The following is a 20,066-nucleotide window of genomic DNA, read 5'->3' as shown; positions in this document are numbered from 1 at the left end:
AGACAGGATTTTACTATTTAGCCCAGGATAGCATGGGACTCACTATATATAGACCAGTATTCACTAGGTAGACCAGGCTGGCCTCAACCTCACAGAGATCTATCTGCCTGCCTCTGACTTACCCCTGACCTCCAGTGCTGGGACTAAAGATGTACATCACTATGCCAGGCCTCATCTGGATTCTTATATCTGCTTCTGTACTGAGCTGCTGTAAGTTCCTGAGGTCCAGTGGAATACATGAAGAGAACCCAGGCTCACGTAGATATGCAGTAGAAAAAGGAAAGAGAACTTAATGTGGTTTGGGATCAGTTGAGACATTCTTCTTAGAAAGGACACCAAAGCCCAAACAGTGGTTGTTTATCCCAGAATAAATGTGTGAAGTGTGAACCATATCTGTGATACATCGTTGCTAAGCTTCTTTGAGCCCCACTGGACTCTCCTGTTTTTTAAAAGGATCTTCTGCCCATTCATGGATTCTTAACACCATGCACTGGTCACTTGGAAACATTGGTACCCTGACTAATGCACAGTGCCCATACTTCACTATATTATATTTCAAAATCACACTGATTAGTATTACCACCCACCCCACTGGGGGAAAAAAAGGCTTTAGCAAGCCATATGTAGTGGCATATGCTGTAATTACAGCACTGTGGAGGCAGAGGCGGGGAGATCACCCAATGTTTGAAGCTAATCTTGTTTGTATTGTAAATTCCAGGGTAGCTAAGTTTACATAGCAAGATTCCTTGTCAAAAAACAAAGAATAAAGAAATACTCAAATAAATAAATGAATAGAACAAAAAATTAAAAATCAGCTAGCTGTTGAAAAGATGTTCATATTACAGTCATCAGTAAAGGTTTTTGAAAATTCTGTATTTTGGTTTAAATTTCAAATTTTGTTATTGACAACAGATACTATCAGGTGGAGGGGTGGTTCAGTAGTTAAGAGCAGTGGCTGCTCTTTCAGGGGACGTGGCTTTGTGAGCAACCACAAGGCAACTCACAACTGGCTCCAGTTCCAGGGGATCCAGCTTTATGGTCATGCAAGTGTTGCATAGATATGCATGCAGGTGTTACTTGGTTTATATAATTCAAGGGAAACTATCTTCAGAGAAAAGTGGCTCATGCTGCTGAGAATTCGTAAATCTGTGACTTTTGGGTATTCTGCAAACCATTTAAATATGCTTCTGTGTCAGAGAAAAGGTTTATTTTGTTTATTTATTTATTTTTTGTTGTTGTTCATTTATTTTGAGACAGGGTCCCACTATGTAGCCCCAACTGCCCTGGAACATGTAGATCAGGCTGGCCTTGAAGTCACAGGATTCAACTTCCTATGCACCTGGTTGGCATTAAAGTGTGCACTACCACACCAGGCCATACTTCAATAAAAATTATATTTCCACTTTTCTATAGTAATTTTTCAGCACTGCTAAACACACTACCTTAAATAAATTTAGCAATTTAAAACAAAATTTAATTTTTCCTAAGTTTCCCTATGATGATTCTCAAATTTGACTTTACCCAGTGTTTTAAAATTGAAATTTTACTTTCATTTGGCTTTGGCTTGGGAAAAATTTTACTTATTTTTTTATAGTCTTACTATGTAGCCAAGGCTAGCCTCCAATTTGCCTCCTTCTCCCTCTGAGGTTAAAGCATGTGCCATTATACTTAATGCTAATAATTAATTTTCAGGTCATCATAGATTAAGTTTCATGTTCTCTTTACCCAGGTTTGGTTTGTGCATCTGCTGTTCTAATCAGAAAAGTACTCCATGATCCCAGGCTGGGCGGCAGTGGTGGTGCATGCCTTTAATCCCAGCACTTGGGAGGTAGAGCCAGGTGGATCTCTGTGAGTTTGAGTCCAGACTGGCCTACAGAGCAAGATCCAGGACAGCCACCAAAACTACACAGTGAAACCCTGTTTCAGAAAAAAAAAATTAAAAAAAAAAGTACTCCATGATCCCATTGTACAACCACACCAGCCTTCCTTCAGTTCTATCCTCCTTTACCCATCTCTTCCCTAATCCCTGGCTACCATTAATCTATTTTCCATTTTTTTAAAAAAATATTTTTACTTTATAATTAACTTAATTTCATATATTAGCCACGGATTCCCTGTCCTCCCTCCTCAAGGGAATAGGAAGAAGCAGAGTGCTAAAGAGGTCCCCAGAAATCCACAAAGATACATCCACTGTAGACTACTGGCAATGGTCAAGAGAGTGCCTGAGCTGACCTGCTCTGGTGATTGGATGGCCGAACACCCTGACTGTCATGATAGAACTATTTTCCATTTTTAAAATGTCATTTCAAAAAGGTTATGTAATTGTGATGAAAAAGTAGACAATCTTTTGGAATTGGCCTTTTTTTAAAAAAAAAAATATTATTTTTTTTATTTTACAATACTATTCAGTTCTACATAATAGCCACAGATTCCCTTGTTCTCTCCCTTCCTGCCTGCCTCCCCTTCCCCCCAGCCCACCCCCCATTCCCACCTCCTCCAGATCAAGGTCTCCCCCAAGGACTGGGATCGACCTGATAGACTCAGTCCAGGAAGGTCCAGTCCCCTCCTCCCAGATTGAGCCAAGCGTCCCTGCGTAAGTCCCAGGTTTCAAACATCTAACTCATGCAACGAGCCCAGGACCTGGTACCACTGCCTAGATGCCTCCCAAACAGATCAAGCCAATCGACTGTCTCACCTATTCAGAGGGCCTGATCTAGTTGGGGGCCCTCAGCCTTTGGTTCATAGTTCATGTGTTTCCATTCATTTAGTTATTTGTCCCTGTGCTTTATCCAACCTTGGTTTCAACAATTCTCGCTCATATTAACCCTCCTCTTTCTCACTAATTAGACTCCCAGTGCTCCACCCGGGGCCTAGCCGTGGATGTCTGCATCCAGATTCCTCAGTCCTTGGAAGGGGTTTCTGGCACAACTATTAGGGTGTTTGGCCATCCCATCACCAGAGTAGGTCAGTCCCGGCTGTCTCTCGGCCATTGCCAGCAGTCTTTTGTGGGGGTATCTTTGTGGATTTCTGTGGGCCTCTTTAGCTCGTTGTTTCTTCCTTTTCTCGTGTGGTCTTCATTTACCATGGTCTCCTATTCCTTGTTTTCCCTCTCTTTTCTTGATCCAGCTAGGATCTCCCGCTCTCTTTCCCTCGACCCTCACCCTTCATTGCTCCCACTCATGTGCAGGCTGTTCATGTAGATCTCATTCATTTCTCCGTGTATTTCTTGGGGTCCTGTTTTCCAGGTAGCCTCACTGGTGATGTGAGTAGCAGTCCAGTCATCCTTGTTCCACACCTAGCATCCTCCTATGAGTGAATACATACCATATTTGTCTTTCTGAGTCTGGTTACCTCACTCAGGATGATTTTTCTAGATCCATCCATTTGCCTGCAAACCTCATGATGTCATTGTTTTTTCTCTGCTGAGTAGTATTCCATTGTGTATAAGTGCCACAATTTATTTATTCATTCTTCAGTTGAAGGGCATCTAGGTTGTTTCCAGGTTTTGGCTATTACAAACAATGCTGATATGAACATAGCTGAGCAAGTGCTCTTGTGGTATGATTGAGCATTTTTTGGATATATGCCCAGGAGTGGTATAGCTGGATCTTGGGGGAGATTGATTCCCAATTTTCTAAGAAAGCACCATATTGATTTCCAAAGTGGTTGTACAAGCTTGCATTCCCACCAGCAGTGGAGGAGAGTTCCCCTAGTTCAACATCCTCTCCAGCATAAAGTGTCTTCAGTGTTTTTGATCTTAGCCATTCTGACAGGCGTAAGGTGGTATCTCAGAGTTGTTTTGATTTGCATTTCCCTGATGAATAGGGATGTTGAGCAATTCCTTAAATGTCTTTCAGCCATTTGAGTTTCCTCTGTTGAGAATTCTCTGTTTAGTTCTAAAGCCCATTTCTCAATTGGACTGTTGATCGTTTTGATGTCTAATTTCTTGAGTTCCTTATATATTCTGGATATCAGTCCTCTGTCAGATGTGGGGTTGGTGAAGATCTTTCCCATTCTGTAGGCGGTCTCTTTGCCTTGTTGACTGTATCCTTTGCTCTACAAAAGCTTCTCAGTTTTAAGAGGTCCCATTGATTGATTGTTTCTCTCAGTGTCTGTGCTACTGGTGTTATATTAGGAAGTGATCTCCTATGCCAATGCGTTCAAGACTCCTTCCTACTTTCTCTTCTAGCAAGTTCAGAGTAGCTGGATTTATGTTGAGGTCCTTGATCCACTTGGACTTAAGTTTTGTGCATGGTGAAAAAAATACTCAATAAAATACTGGCAAACAGACTCCAAGAACACATCAGAACAATTATCCACCACGATCAAGTAGGCTTCATCCCAGGGATGCAAGGGTGTTTCAACATACAAAAGTCCATCAATGTAATACACCATATAAACAAACTCAAAGAAAAAGGACACATGATTATCTCACTAGATGCAGAAAAGGCATTTGACAAAATCCAAAATCCCTTCATGATAAAAGTCTTGGAGCGATCAGGAATACAGGGAACATACCTAAACATAATAAAGGCAATTTACAGCAAGCCAACAGCCAACATCAAATTAAATGGAGAGAAACTCAAAGCAATTCCACTAAAATCAGGAACGAGGCAAGGCTGTCCACTCTCCCCATACTTATTCAATATAGTACTTGAAGTTCTAGCCAGAGCAATAAGACAACATAAGGAGATTAAGGGGATACAAATTGGAAAGGAAGAAGTCAAGCTTTCCCTATTTGCAGATGACATGATAGTATACTTGAGTGACCCCAAAGATTCCACCCAGGAACTGATAAAGCTTATAAACACCTTCAGCAACATAGCAGGATACAAGATCAACTCAAAAAAATCAGTAGCCCTCCTATATACAAGGGACAAAGAAGCTGAGAAGGCAATTAGAGATACATCACCCTTTACAATAGCCAAAAATGACATAAAATACCTTGGGGTAACACTAACCAAGCAAGTGAAGGACCTATATGACAAGAACTTTAAGTCCCTGAAAAAAGAAATTGGAGAAGATGTCAAAAATGGAAAGATCTCCCATGCTCATGGATAGGCAGGGTTAACATAGTAAAAATAGCAATCTTACCAAAAGCAATCTACAGATTCAATGCAATCCCCATCAAAATACCAACACAATTCTTCACAGACCTAGAAAGAATAATACTCAACTTCATATGGAAAAACAAAAAACCCAGGATAGCCAAAAGAATTCTGTAAAATAAAACAACCTCTGGAGGCATCACAATCCCTGACTTCAAGCTCTACTATAGAGCTACAGTAATAAAAACAGCTTGGTATTGGCATAAAAACCGACATGTGGACCAATGGAATCGAATTGAAGACCCTGACATTAACCCACACACCTATGAACATATAATTTTTGACAAAGAAGCCAAAAGGGTACAATGGAAAAAAGAAAGTATCTTCAACAAATGGTGCTGGCATAACTGGATATCAACGTGTAGAAGGCTACAAATAGATCCATATCTGGAATTGGCTTTTTCATGTATCTTGATTCAGTTGGGTGGATCAGTAGTTTATTTTTATTGGTGAAGAATTTTTCATAGTTTGGAGGTACCAAAGTTTGCATAGCACTTTCTGTATGGAATGATGTCTGAGTTGTTTCTATTTTGGGACTACTGTGAGTAAAGTTGCTGTGGAGTTACTTGTGTGGCTGTATTTGTACGTATAAGCTTTCCTTTCTCTAGGAATCATGCCCAACAGTGCGATTGCTAGACCAGGCGGTATTTGCATACTTTTTTAAAAATAAGAAGTGGTTGATTCTTCAAGGAAGATTCTATTAGTCTCCATTCCCTCTAGCATTCTGTGAGACATCCAGTTTCTCTATGTCTTAGCCACCTTTGGGTATTTTCACTAGTTGGCATTCTAACCATTTTGGTGGCATTGTAGGTTTAACCTGTGATTCACATGCTTATTTGTCCAACATATTTAAGTGGAGTGTTTGTTTATGCATTTTACAGTTTTTAATTCACCTTAACTCATTATTTAAAATGATCAAATGAAACATGGGTATTGTTTCAACTTGTTTTTGAGCTGGAATTGCTGGCATAAACCACTACCTTTAATCCCAGCACTCACGAGGCAGAGGAAGGTAGATCTCTGTGAGTTCTAGGATAGTCTGGTTTACATAGTGAATTCCAGGACACAGTAAGATCCTATCTCAAAAATAAATTTTGTCAGGCTTGTTTTTTAATCTTTTACCCAGTTGTTAATCAGTTTGTTGTTTCCTTTGTGCTTTGTGGCTCTCTAAAGGAAGTAATTTTGACTTGACTGATGCATTAAGTGATGGAAATGATGGGCGCCAGAAACCAAGCACAGGAGGAAGAGGTTAAGTCCTAATTGGCTGAAACTACAGGCTAGCCCTATATCTCTCCGGTGGCTCTGTTTCTATAAATGTTCATTTTATTTTATTGGTTTATTCATAATTTGTGGTATTTATTTTCCATGTGTATAGGTATTTTTGCCTGCATGCATGTCTGTGCACTACATGCATGCAGTGCCTATAGAGGCCAGAAGAAGTCTTTGGATCTTCTGGAACTGCAGTTACAGATGGTTGTAACTCTTCTGTGATAGCACTGTTAACATTTACGGTCTTTCCTCCTTAGTTAATGTTCCTCAGAGATACACTCATAGACACACCTGGAAGTATGATTTACTCATTTCCTAGGTACTTCTTGATCCACTGAAGTTGACCATCAGGATTAACAATCATAGGTCCTATTTAGCTACATTCTTGTCTCAGTGTCTCCTACAAAGCAGCAAACCAGATGTTAGTTGGTACCAGGGTGTCATTTGAAATCTGAAGTTCTGTGAGCTTCCTTTTGCTTCCCTGATAGGGATGATGACTATATACATTGTTGCTTAAACAAGAGAGATTTATCTTATAACCATTGAGGTAAAAAATGCAGAATGAATATGATGGCCTGCAATAATCATACTAGCAGGGCTGCAATCCTTTTGGATTGCAGGCTCTATGGGAAAAAATTTGCTTCCTCCTCTTTTTGCCACCTATATTCTTTTGCTTATGGCTACTTCTTCTATCTTTAAAACCATGGACACGCCAAGGTTTTCTTTTTTCAGTTTGTCTGTTTTAGTGTATTTTCTTGTAGCCCAGGCTGGTTTAAAACTCCTTATATAGTTCTGGCTGCCCTTGAACTCCTGATCCTCCTGTGTCTGCCTCCCAAGTATTGGGATTAGAGGTGTGCCCCACCACACTTGACTTTTTAGGATCTTCTATGCATACAGTCCTGTTACCTACAGACACAGTTTAGCATCCTTCACATTTGGATGCCTTTTCTTGTTCTTGCTACTGTGTTGAATAGAATTGGTAGAGTGGGCATCATTGTCTTGTTCCTTGTGTTAGAAGAAAAGCTTTCAGTTGTTGCACCTTTAACTGTGGTGTTACCTGTTTCCTTAGCCTATGTGGCCTTCATTTGATTGAATTACATTACTTTCACTCTAGTTACTTTCCCAGTTGCTGTGAGAAAATACTCTGAGAAAAGCACCTTAAGGGAGGGTTATTTTTGCTCAGTTTGAGAGAGTATAGCCCATCATGGTGGAGAAGTCATAGCAGCAGGAGTGTGAGGTAGTCACATGCATCCACAGTTAGGTAGCAGAGAGAGATGACAACTTATGCTCAGCTCACTTCATGCTTTTTGCACAGTCCAGGATCGCCACCCAAAGAATGGTGCCATCTACTGTAGGTGGTTCTTTTCAAGACAATTAACCTAGTCAAGATAATCCCTTACCGCATAGGCAGAGGCCTGTCTCACAGATGGTTCTAGAGCTCATCAAGTTACCAACTGAAATTAACCACCATATCTTCTATAGGTAATGTGTTGAGAATTTTTATCAAAAAGCTGTTCAATTTTGCCAAATTCTCTTTCTATGACTACTGAGATGATTACATGATTTTTATGCTTCATACTTTTAATATTTATTGATTTAAGTTCTGTTGAATAATTCTCGTGTGCCAGGCATAAATCCAGTTTTGATCATGGTGTGTAATCTTTTAAATGTGCTGTTGAATTCTGTTAATTCAATTCTGTTAATTCTGCTAATGTTCCCCTGATTTTTTTTTTTTTTTTTTGCCTCTGTTCATGCAAGTTTCCTTGTTTGTGGCATTCTTGTCTGGCTTTGGCATGAGGGTCATGTTGGTCTCATGAAGTGAATTTAGAATTATTCCCCCTTCTTCAAATCTGCAAGAATTTGAGAAGGATTAGCTTTAATTTTTCTTTGAATTTCTTCAAAGAATTAATTTTTATAGCCATCTGTTCGCCAGGTATTTATTTGTTAGGAGGTCTTGATTATTCAATTTTTAAATGATTATTCATCTGTTTATATTTTTATTTTTCATAATTAAGTCTTAATAGTTTGTGTGCTTCTAGAATTTGGTACAATTTGTTGGAATACATTGTCCATTGTATTTATTTAGTATTAGTTGCAATGTCTTCTCTTCCAGTTATAATTTTTAATGATTATAGCAGAAATAAAGATTTTTAAATTTTGTTTACTTTTTTAAAAAAAAGCCAACTTGAGCTTTCCTTCCCTTCATTTCCCCATTTCTTTGTTTCCTTTTGTTCTAGGGAACAAATCTAGGACCTCAATGTAAATAAATGTATGCTTACCTCTGAGCTGTACCTCCAGCCCACTGAATCTCAACTCCATTAAAGCTTCCTGTTGTTTTTCTTTTCTGTAATTCTTTGTCCTTCCTGGTTTCTCCACATCCTTCTGTGCCACTTCTTCCTCCTCTTCCCTCTTTTGAGACTGAGTCTTACTATCTTGGTAAGTAGTCCTGGGTAGTCTCCAGTACAAGGTCCTCCCATGTCAGCTTCCTGAGTGCTGGGCATGCACCATTTTGACTGGTCTTTCCAGCTTTTTAGCCATTTTTTCTCTTATGGGTCATGGTTCTGTTGTCAAATATGTGAACTCTTTGTTAAACATTCAATTCTGAAATACTTTCCTCTAAAATTTTTATGATTTTGTATTTAAGCAAATATAACCCATCCATTTTCAGTTGATTTTATATAAAAATGAAACCCATTGCTTTTTATTTTGGAAGTCTAATTATTCCAGCACCTTTTACTGAAAAGATTCTTTTCTCCATTGAGTTGCTTTGCATATGTATAAAAAAAATCACTTGAACATATCTGAAGTCTTTTGAGCTCTTCATTCTACTCTGTTGCCCTGTGTATCTATCCATCTGCCACATCTTGACAACTGCAACTATAAAATGAGCCTTAATATTAGGTAGAATGATTCATCCCACTATTCTTTTCAAGGTGTTTAAAAAGCTAATCTAAGGTTTCTGCCTTTCCATAAAATTTTTAGATCAAATTTGACTATTTCTAGAAAAATAATCAGTGAGACTTTTGTAGGCTTGCACTGAACATATACATGATATATATTTATATATATAAAATCAGTGTGGAAGCTGACATTTCCACTCTGTTGAGTTCTCCAGTCCATGAACTTAGTATGTTTCTCTGTTTTTTAGATCCTATTTATTTATTTATTTATTTATTTATTTATTTATTTATATTTTTATAACTTTCTACCTCTACTGAATATAATAGTTTTTCACACTGTTTTAAAGGCATATATATATATATATATATATATATATATATATATATATATATATTTTTTGTTTTTTTGTTTTTTCGAGACAGGGTTTCTCTGTGTAGCTTTGCGCCTTTTCCTGGAACTCACTTGGTAGCCCAGGCTGGCCTCGAACTTACAGAGATCCGCCTGGCTCTGCCTCCCGAGTGCTGGGATTAAAGGCATGCGCCACCACCGCCCGGCTAAAAGGTATATATTTTAATATATTGTTTTCTTTTACTTTATGAATGGTGGGTTTTGGATTCCATATGTTCATTACTACTACATGTTGATGCTATTGATTTCATTTCCAAGACCCTGCTGAATTTGCTCACTAGTTCCCCATGTTTACATTCTTTTCAGTTTTCTGTGAAGATTATCAAGTCATCTGCAAATATCGATAGATTGATTCCTTCTTTTACAATCTGCATATTTTCTCTTCTTTTAGTTATAGAACTTGCAGCACTGTGTGACAGTGAGGTTGCTTTGCTCCTGATCTTTCAGGAAGACAATTCAGTCTTTAACTGTTTTCTAGAGAACAGTCCTGAAACTGAGGGAGTTCTCCTTTAATCTTAAATTGGCGAAGAATACCCTTTTCATAAAATGTTCTAGATTTTTCCATGTCAATAATATATGATTTTTCATCTTTAGCTGGTGCATTTATTTATTTTCAGGTCTTTTCTAGCTGAAGTCTCATATTTTCGATGGTCTGAACAACTCTCCCCTTGTTCCTCCTCCTTGGGAATTGAAACCCCAAGGTGTCTGTCTTGCCAGTCATTTATTGTGACATCTCAAGTATAAATATACTTTGTTTTGATTTCCCCCCTCTCTCCTACCTCCTCTGTTTTTATTTTTTTGTTTTCTTCTGTGTACCTTGTGAATGTCTTTTGCCTAAGGAGGACAGAAGAAGGCATCAGACTCCATGGGACTGGAGTTACAGAAAATTATGAGTAGGCATGTAGGTGCTGGGAATTGAATCTGGATCCAAAAAGCCAATGCTCTTAACCATTGAGCCATCTCTTGATTTCATATCCATTATTTCTTTTGATGCTTATACTTTCATATCCAGGAAATATCTCCAAATATAATGTCACAAATATTTTTCAAAAAGTTTTTTAAAAGTTCTTATCTTTAGATCTCTGATCTATTTTTAGTTGATTTTTATAGATGGTCAACTTCGCTCCTTTGCTTCTATGCTCATACTATTTTTCTCTTGTGTGCTTGCTGTAGCAGTGTCATTATCTTTCCCTTAGAATGTCTTCAGTTATAGGAATAATTATGGCAAATTCTAAAGTTTAATAGAAGAAACTGTTGAAAAATTCATGAGTGCCATGTAACTGATGTAAAAGGAACCCATACTTCTAAAAGAATCTGCATATAGTCAAAGACCATTTATAAAAAGTACGTGTGTGTGTGTGTGTGTGTGTGTGTGTGTGTGTGTGTGTGTGTATTTGTCTGTTTTAACCACTTTCAGTTTATAATTCTCTATACATCATAGAAAATGCCAGTCCATTAATCTCCAGGCATTTTCTGTAGTTCAGTTGCTGGATTAATAGTGGAGGAAACCATGGTTTGAAGGTCTTGGGGATCATGCTTAAGCTCTAGAACTCCTTAGTCCATGTGGCCAGGAGATCTGGGCTCATGTTATAGCTCTACTCATCAAGTGTTGAGATGTGGAGCTACATTCTTTTCTCAGTCCCCATCCTATAAAGAAGAGTGATCAGAATCTCCCTCACTTAAACCTTTTCTATCTCTTTGGCATGTTTTTCCAAATGATTATGAGGTCATATAGGTTTCAAGCACTAAGACAAGAGTACTCTATTCTGGTGTGACTTTTAAAACTATAATGTAAGTATACATTTTTTTTTATTAAACCTATGACTCTTGCTGTCTTCCCTCCTATTTTCAGGGAGATGGGACCATGTTGCCACAACCACAACTAGAAGGCCAGGAACAACTAGAGCACCACCAAATCCTATGGGTAAGATGAGCTCTCTGAGGAGAGAAGTAAGGAAGGATTTCTACATCACCTACTTGTTTGAGTGTCCTAGTTAGTGTGTCTATGGTGTGATGAAACACCATGACCAAAAGCAAGTTGGGGATGAAAGGGTTTATTTGGCTTACACTTCCACTTTACTGTTCATCACTGAAGGAAGTCAGGACAGGAACTCAAGCAGGGCAGGAACCTGGAGGCAGGAGCTGATTGATGCAGAGGACATGGATGAGTGCTACTTCCCAGCTTGCTCCCCATGGCTTGCTTAGCCTGATCTCTTGTAGAAAACAGGACCACCAGCCCAGGGATGGGACCACCCACAATGGGCTGGGCCCTTCTGCACCAACCACTAATTAAGAAAATGTCCTACATGCTTGCCTACACCTTGATCTTATGGAGACATTTTCTCAAATGGGGTTTCTCCTTTCAGATGACTCTAGCTTGTGTCCCATTGACATAAAAACTACCCAGGACAGTGGGTGATTGTTTCTTTTGTTTTGTGGTCCCTAGAACCAGATGGTTTAAACTTGGCTGATGCCTTGGATGATCAAAATGTTATAGATGGCCGCAGAAAACCAAATGTAGGAGAAGGAGGAGGTAAGTCCTAGCTGCTTGAAATTACGGACCAGTGCTACAATTCTTGGTAGGGTCTGTCTTGTTACCTATAATAGCATTGAGAGCCATTTAGAGTACTATAGATCTAGGCCACTTCAAGCTGCAGGAGAACTGTACAATAGTCATGCCGAAACTTTTTGATCTTGGGATTCCTGAAATTATTTGAAATCTCAATAACTTTTGTCTATGTGGGTCATATCCCTCAGTGTTTATCATCTGTATATTTAAGACTTAAAATAAACCAGTATTATCAGTCTAAAATGATTAATACTAAAGCCATACATTGTTGCCAGAGTTTTCCGGCCTTGCCCACAGTCAGGACAAATCTTTGTCACCCGCCAATCCCACAGCCGCTCAGACCCAACCAAGCAAACACAGAGACTTATATTGCATACAAACTGTATGGCCGTGGCAGGCTTCTTGCTAACTTTTCTTATATCTTAAAGTAACCCATTTCTAGAAATCTATACCTTGCCACGTGGCTCGTGGCTTACCAGCATCTTCACATGCTTCTTGTGCTGGCGGCATCTGGCAGTCAGTCCTTCTGCCTTCCTGTCCTTTTATTTCTCCTCTCTGTTAGTCCCGCCTATCCTTCCTGCCTAGCCACAGCCGATCAGGTTTTATTTATTGATCAATCAGAACAACTTGACATACAGACCATCCCCCAGCACAGCCAAGTGCAGACCATCTCAGACACCTGCACTCAGGCCCATGGTCCTAATCATCCTCTATGCGGACCTGCTGGGTAACGCCACAAAGAACCCAAGAAGGGCTCCCACAGGACATACAGAACATCCCACAGCAATACATATTAACACAAATAGCACAGTTTATGAGAAATTACTATGTGTGACAAGATAAAAACAATTTAGTGAGAAGTTGTGGCATTATTTTACATATCTTGGAATTGTCTAGAATGCTCATCTTGCTAGGAGATACCCAGATTCTCATATTGAGATATGCTGCTTGAAAGCTGTCTTCTGACCTTCACATGTGTACTGTGGCACATGCATGCCTACACACACACACACACACATACACACACACACACACACACACACACGCACGCACGCACGTACGCACGCACGCACATGCACACACACACATACACACTCTAAATACAATTAAATTTAGGATATTAAAACAGATATGTAAATGAACAATAAATAAATAAAAGTGTTTTAGTAACTTTTCCTCACTCAGTTACCCTTTAGTTACTTTTCTAGTTGCCCTGAATACCTGACAACAAAGCAGAGCAGGAGGGATGCATTCATTCATTTGGCTGGCTTATGGTTTCAGAAGTGATTGGGTCCCAACAAAACTCAATTGGTCACATTGTATCCACACTCAGCAAGCACAGAGAGAGACAGGAAGTAGGACAGTGAAGCTCAAAGGTTAGTTCCCAGTGACATATTTCCAAAAGCTGGGGGTCAAGTGTTCCAACACGTGAGCCTATAGGACTATTTCCTATTTGAACTATAGCATCCATTCAATGGACTTTTGCCCATTTGTTGTTTTGTAACATTGCAGGTTAATTGTTTGGAAAACCTTGTTGTCTTGAGATTTCTCAAACTTCAGTGTAATGCCACACTTTATTATGAAAAACCAAAAGCCACATCTGGTACTAATACCACCAATGTCATTGGAAAGTCTTCATGTAGTGGGATGCTACTAGACTCACAGTAGCTGATAGAGGCTTCACTTGAAATCTTATTGATAAGTACCATCAGTGACTGTCCTGAACTGATGGATTCATTTCATTCAGTTTTAAGAAATGCTTCCCAAATAATCAAGTTGGTACAGTATTCATTCTGCCCAGCAAGAATGGTCTGTTATGACACAAAGCAGATATAGTCAATTAGAACTGAAACCATCATACAAGTGACTTTTGTGAGTCACTTGTAGTACTTTGGAATACAGCAGAAAGGGTTTAAGCACACTTTGCATTTCAGCACATAGGACATTCAGGAAGATATGTACTTAATAGTTGAACTATAATTAATGATTCTGTTTCTCATGTGAGTTATTTATAGTTGTGTCACAAATCATGAGAAACTTAGGGAGAATTTTAAAAATAGAAATGTGGAGGCCCACAAAGGTTTCCTAGTGAAATCTGGGCTTGCTTCACCCAGCAGAGCTGCATTAGAGGATTGCTTGACCATGTGCATGGCTACCAGGTGATTAGAAGGGTCTACACTTGGCTGTGCGGGGGGGGGGGGTGGGGTGGGTGGGGGGGTGGGGGGGTGGGGGGGTGTCTTTTGCTCCACCCATTGGCATTCCTATACAAAGCCCTTTAGAAGAGACAGAAGGAGCCTATGGATAATGACCCAGCCCCCACCCCCAAGACTGTCCTGTGTTTCTTTCCCTTCTAGCCTATCTAATATGTCTTATCCCTCTCTCATCAAGAGTACCCTGGAGTAAAAATTGGGAGCTGGTCTCCCAGCTGGCCTCCCACAAAGAAATGAGTTAAGATTCCCTTTGTCCAGTTAAGAAGCTGAGTTTACTGTTCAGAGTCTCAGATAGCGCAATCCAGGTCCTGGGAAGGGGTCTTATCTGAGCTGAGGTACTCTTCAGAACAAGGTCATGTGGTTTGTTGATACAGTATATTTCCCTTCAGCTATAGAGATAGTGGCTCCTTTAAGACCAGCAGGAGAAAGAGGACAGGGAGCTCCCATGTCTGAGCTCAGGGAAGTCCAAAACAAGCTTTGAAAGAGATAACTTTGTTAAGTCAGGCTCTTAATTACTTTGACAAAAATCTCTTCATCTTTGGCATATAATGCAACTTAATCACTAGGATTATATTCATTTTCTCTATGGCCACACAAAAACTCAAGTTGACTGGAGGTTATACAGAACATATATACTGGCAGTGGGATTCTCTTTCTTCTCTCTCATCTTCCTTCCCTTCCTCCTCCTTCTTTCCCCATCTCTTTTTTGTTTTGGCACCAGACATGGTTCTCAGGGCCTTATATGTACTGTATCACTGAGCCACACTCCCAGTACCATGAAGAACATCCAAGTGTCATTGGCAAGAGTTATTTTTTGCTGCTGAAATAGTTTTGTCACTGAAATGTATTTTTTTCTAGGTTTGTCAGACAAGGATCTTGAGGACATACTGGGAGGTGGGGAATACAAACCTGATAAGAATAAAGGTAGGAAGATTTCTTTGTCCAACCACACACCTAATTCTCATTCAGATGTTTACCATTCAAGTCTCCAGGTAAAGCCTGCCATTCTTACTCAGCCTCTGGAAAATAAGCCTTAGATATTTCTACTTGTTTTGGGGGTGGCTTGTCACTTTAGGGGTGGGGGCCCATTTGTAAGCCATCCTGGAGAAGCTGACCTTTTGCCCTGTTGTTCTTTACGCCAAGGTACCTACCTGGGCTAGTGTCCCCACCATTAGCAGATGCCTATTTATGAGGCAGCTCCAAGAGGCTGTGGTAGGACAGTCACAGGAGGTATCATGGTATTACCAAGACAGCCTGCCCTACTTGGAGATCCAGTTTTCCATGCAGTGAGATGGTTCAAACATAACAAATATTTTAAAGAAGCACCTAGCAAATCAGATCTTTTAATAATATCTGTGTATTAAAAGAAGTTTAGGACTGGTAGAAGTTTTAAAATGGTTCAGGAAGGTTCCTGTATACTCTTTACCCAGTTTCTCCCAAGGATCCCTGACTGCAAATCCACAGTCATAGATTACCTAGAGTAGGAAGCTGACATCTATACAATAAAGTCAACCACTGACCTGGGGATTTTGTCAGTCTTATCTTACATGCACTGATATGTATGTACATGTGTGTGTGTGTGTGTGTGTGCGTGTGTGTGTGTGTGTGTGTGTGTGTGTGTGTGTGTGTGTGTGTGTGTGTATGTGTATGAATGTGTGTGTATGAAATTTTATCACAATTGTCGATTTCAGTAATCATCACCACAACTGGGGAGACATTATAATATATTCTCTTCTTCATGCTGCCCTGAATAGTCATGTCCTTCCCAAAGTCACATGTTTGTAGTTCCCCCAGCTATTAATGATTTAAACCTTTCATCATATCATATATCAAGTTGGATCTTAAGTATGGGGTCTGAGATATAAGCAGGCTTGTGGGTGTGTTCATGTTGGAATCCATAGGTGTAAAATGCTACAACTGTGGCCTCTACAATCGTTTGTGATAAGATGTTAGAATGATAAGGTGTGATGTTTGATACCCTTTCCGTATTATTCCCTGTTGTGATGGAAAATTGTAGCTGGGTCTGAAGGCTGCAAGTTGTGAGTATATCTGGGTATCATACTTCAAGACCCCCTCACCAAGCCCTGACTGAAATATTTGCTTCTTTCTTGGAAGCACTATGCCTTTCATATAGGAACAGTGTTCTCTTTTGCTTAAAGTGTACCATAGTCACATCTGTCCCCAGAAACACCTTTCCAGGTGGTGTCATCTCTAGGAAAAAGCTCTAAAAGCCTCTAAATGAAACTTCCAGTTGTCAGGAGAACATGGAGCATTTAAAGGGCAAACCAGAAAATGAGCCAATTATTCCTGGGTGACAATTGGTGTTTCCAGATGGGAAGATGAGAGCAGTGGTCACATATGTAAGCATGTACAAGACTGAAAGTCTGAGTGACATGCCAGGGGCGTTTCTTCATTAACAGTACTTGTTTTAGCAAGGAAGACGTGTTAGGAAATTCTTTAATTAGGCTCATATTGAAGCTTGCCTTGTAAAGAATAATCAATTGTTGGCTTCAGTTTCTCCCCCTGTCATCATAGGTGTCAGGAAAGAAGATCAAAGGGTGAAACTGGAACATGAGTGAGATTCACAGAAACCATCCCTTACACCAAAACAAGCTCACGATTGGGCACTTCCCAGGCTTTAGTCTCCACCACATAGCTTCAGTTATTGTTCTAGAGTGGATTTCTGAAGTAATATATTATCTGTTGTGTATTGTTTTCTCAAGACAACATTTTGGCAGACTGTATATGACTCAAAATGAGTTTGTTACTGGGTCCTCTTGCATCTGTTGAGGCGAGTTGGTTTTAAACCTTCTACTCTTACTCCTCCCTTGCCCTTCCTGTACTCAGATTGTTGCCTTTGTTTGCCAGCAGCCTCCTTCTTTTCCTAACACAGATAGAAGAAGTTCCAGAGAGGTTTCTTTGGACTTATTTCCACAATCTTTCTAGCTTTAACATGAGAGAATACATGCCAGGTATTTCTATTGTTCTGTAGTGTAGAGACATGACAGACACTTCAAGTCCCTGCAACACACCAGGGAATATGGCATGAACATACAGGGTTTTACTGAGCTATCCTTAATATGTAACATTGGGTGTTTTAAAGTCCCATATTAGATCAGGACAAGACAACATCAGATTATCTACAGAATATTCTCAGTTCTTTGGTGGGGAATAGACAAGATGTGGCTGGGAGAATTTCTGCAACAGTGAGAATACCTTGGTGGTTAGCCCAGGCACTCAGTATGTCTCGGCATGGTTTGCCCATTTGATTTTATTTGGTAACTGTAAGTCATTTGCAGTAATGTCTTTTCCTTTTTTGTTTATTCCTTTTTTTTTTCTTGGCAGGGTCTTATTTGTAGCCCCAGCTTGCCTGGATGTCATGAGCTTCCTGCCTTAGCCTTCTAGATGCTAGATTCAAGAGAGGCACCACCATGCACAGCTTTATTTATTGGTTTAAAAAATTACACTTCTCTTGTTAAAATAAAAGTACATTTTAAAAAATATCTAAAAGCCCTAGCTGTGTCTTGTTGGAAGCCTGGGACACTCACAATGTCCTTAAACACTTGAATACCTCCCTAACAGTTGTAGACATAATCACTCTACTGTTCCATGACTCTGTGTGTCCTTGACAACTGGTTGCGTTAGGCACTCACTGTGAGCCACGAAATGAGCTGCCGTCAGAGAAGGGCAAGCACATGCCTTGTGTCCCTGTCTCTCCCAGTAAGTGGCTCTGTAGAGCTCAAGGCTGACGTCTATATGTTCATTGTTGTCTTTGTATTTGAGATACTAGGAGTCTGGCACCTCTTTTGACAACAGAGCTTATTCACAACATCTTAATCCATTCTCTTTCACTATAACAGAATGTCCAAGGCAGAGTAATTAATAAAGGAAAGAAGTTTATTTACCTCACAGTTCTGGAAGCTAGAAGACCAAGATTGGTGGCTACATCTAGTGAAGGCTTCCTGTTCCACCCTAACATGGCAGAAACACAAAAGGTCAAATGAACACAGACCCATGAGACAAAACACAAGGGCAGGCTCTCTTTGTAACAACCTAATATTGTGGCAACTAACCCAGTCCCAGAACAAAAGCATTATACTGCCACAGTGGCAATCAACTTTCACCACAAGTTTCCATGGGGCAAGATTTATTCAAACCACTGCACATAACTTCCTTACTGAGGTAATGCCTCTTATTCTACAGGGTCCATTCAAGCAATGGTGGTTGCTATAGCTATGTGGTCCCTATCTCTATGGGACCTTTTATAGGAGCCCTTACTACCATTGCAGTTATAGTCTCTATAGCAATGACAGTCACTATAGTTACAGCTAGGTTCCCTAGAGCTAGGTATTCTGTATAACTATCTGTGTGAGCAGATGTGTATCCTGAAAGCAAATGACAGTATAATATACACCATAGGAGGAAATTTGGGCCTGTGTTTGAACTCAGGGCAGTCCTCTTGCCCTAGCCTCCCAGGAAGCTTAACTGTGTGCTGGGATTACAGGTATGTGTTCCTATATCCAGCATATGCTATCCTTTTAAAACCAGTATCTATTCAGTAATACTCACGATATTTTTCTCTATTATGTAGATTATTTTGAAATACCATCAGTGACTACTTAACACTATATTACACTACAATTTATTTATCTATCATTTAGCCTATTTTGTGTAGTGGTTCCTCTAGCTTTTCAATTATACACAGTGCTTTGAACACTGTTGGGCTAAATATGAAAGGCCACAGTTGTTTTTGTCAGACCAATTCCTAGCACTAAAATTGCTGAGTCATAAGATGCATACATTTTTAAAAATATGACTCTAAATGACATTACCAAATGATTCCCCATTAAGGTGGCACCAACCTCCATTTGCCCTGCTAGGAAGTAAGCAGGTATCCATTTTCTCCAATACTAACCTCAGTCTAGCAAGCATTATGGTTTTGTAATCTTTGTGAATTCAATCAGAACAAAACATTTGTCCTAGTCATATTTTCATTTCCTTGAATCTTTGTGTTATTAGAAACTCAATATATTTTGTGATCTGTTCATGTCCTTGACCCATTTTTTCCTCATTGTTTTGTAACAATTTATTTTATATTATGGAGCCCTTTTCCAAATATTGCCAAACATTTTATTTAGTTACTTGACAGTTCATGGACCGCTGTACCAAAGGCCATAATGAATGAAGTATGTTTCTGTGAACATCTGTATACAAATACATAGAAGTTTTTACATGGGCACAATTTTCAACTGTCTCAAGGATGTCTGGGCATTGGCATATGCTCAGCATCTGCTAGGGCCGCTGTGCTGAGTGCAGACGTGATGGGAAGGATCACTTGTAAGACAGAGCAAGCATTCTGGCTTGTGTCTCTCTTCCTCTTTTGATAAAAACTAGAGGTCAACTTGAAAGCTCCACCCCTATGACCTCATTTAATCATAATTATCTCCCAAAGGCCTCACTTTCAAATACCATTAACATATGACCTTAAAGATCAAGCTTCTGGCAACTTGAATTCTAGGGAACACATTCAAACCATAGAAATGATATTGCTGGTGCATGCCGTAACTTTGTTTCATGTTTCCAGGAGCTACTAAGCTGTTT

General features: G+C 39.6%; 1 protein-coding gene across 6 annotated transcripts in view; it reads left to right on the top strand.

The window, feature by feature from the left end:
- Window positions 1–20,066, top strand: part of Cd99l2 (CD99 molecule like 2) — a 102,894-nt gene that overhangs the window by 71,005 nt on the left and 11,823 nt on the right. For 5 of the 6 annotated variants that reach the window (XM_028861365.2, XM_028861364.2, XM_028861363.2 and 2 more), the window contains 3 exons: window positions 11,539–11,610; window positions 12,133–12,219; window positions 15,324–15,389. In XM_028861365.2, coding sequence (XP_028717198.1) covers window positions 11,539–11,610; window positions 12,133–12,219; window positions 15,324–15,389 — 225 coding nt within the window. Of the gene's footprint in view, window positions 1–6,275; window positions 6,357–11,538; window positions 11,611–12,132; window positions 12,220–15,323; window positions 15,390–20,066 lie in introns of all 6 variants that reach the window. The other variant, XM_037199285.1, reaches the window with a different exon arrangement.

This window comes from Peromyscus leucopus, chromosome X, assembly GCF_004664715.2.
Source record: "Peromyscus leucopus breed LL Stock chromosome X, UCI_PerLeu_2.1, whole genome shotgun sequence".
NCBI classification, from domain to species: Eukaryota; Metazoa; Chordata; class Mammalia; order Rodentia; family Cricetidae; genus Peromyscus; species Peromyscus leucopus.
Note: the sequence above shows the minus strand (reverse complement) of the source record. Positions and strands in the feature narration are given on the sequence as shown.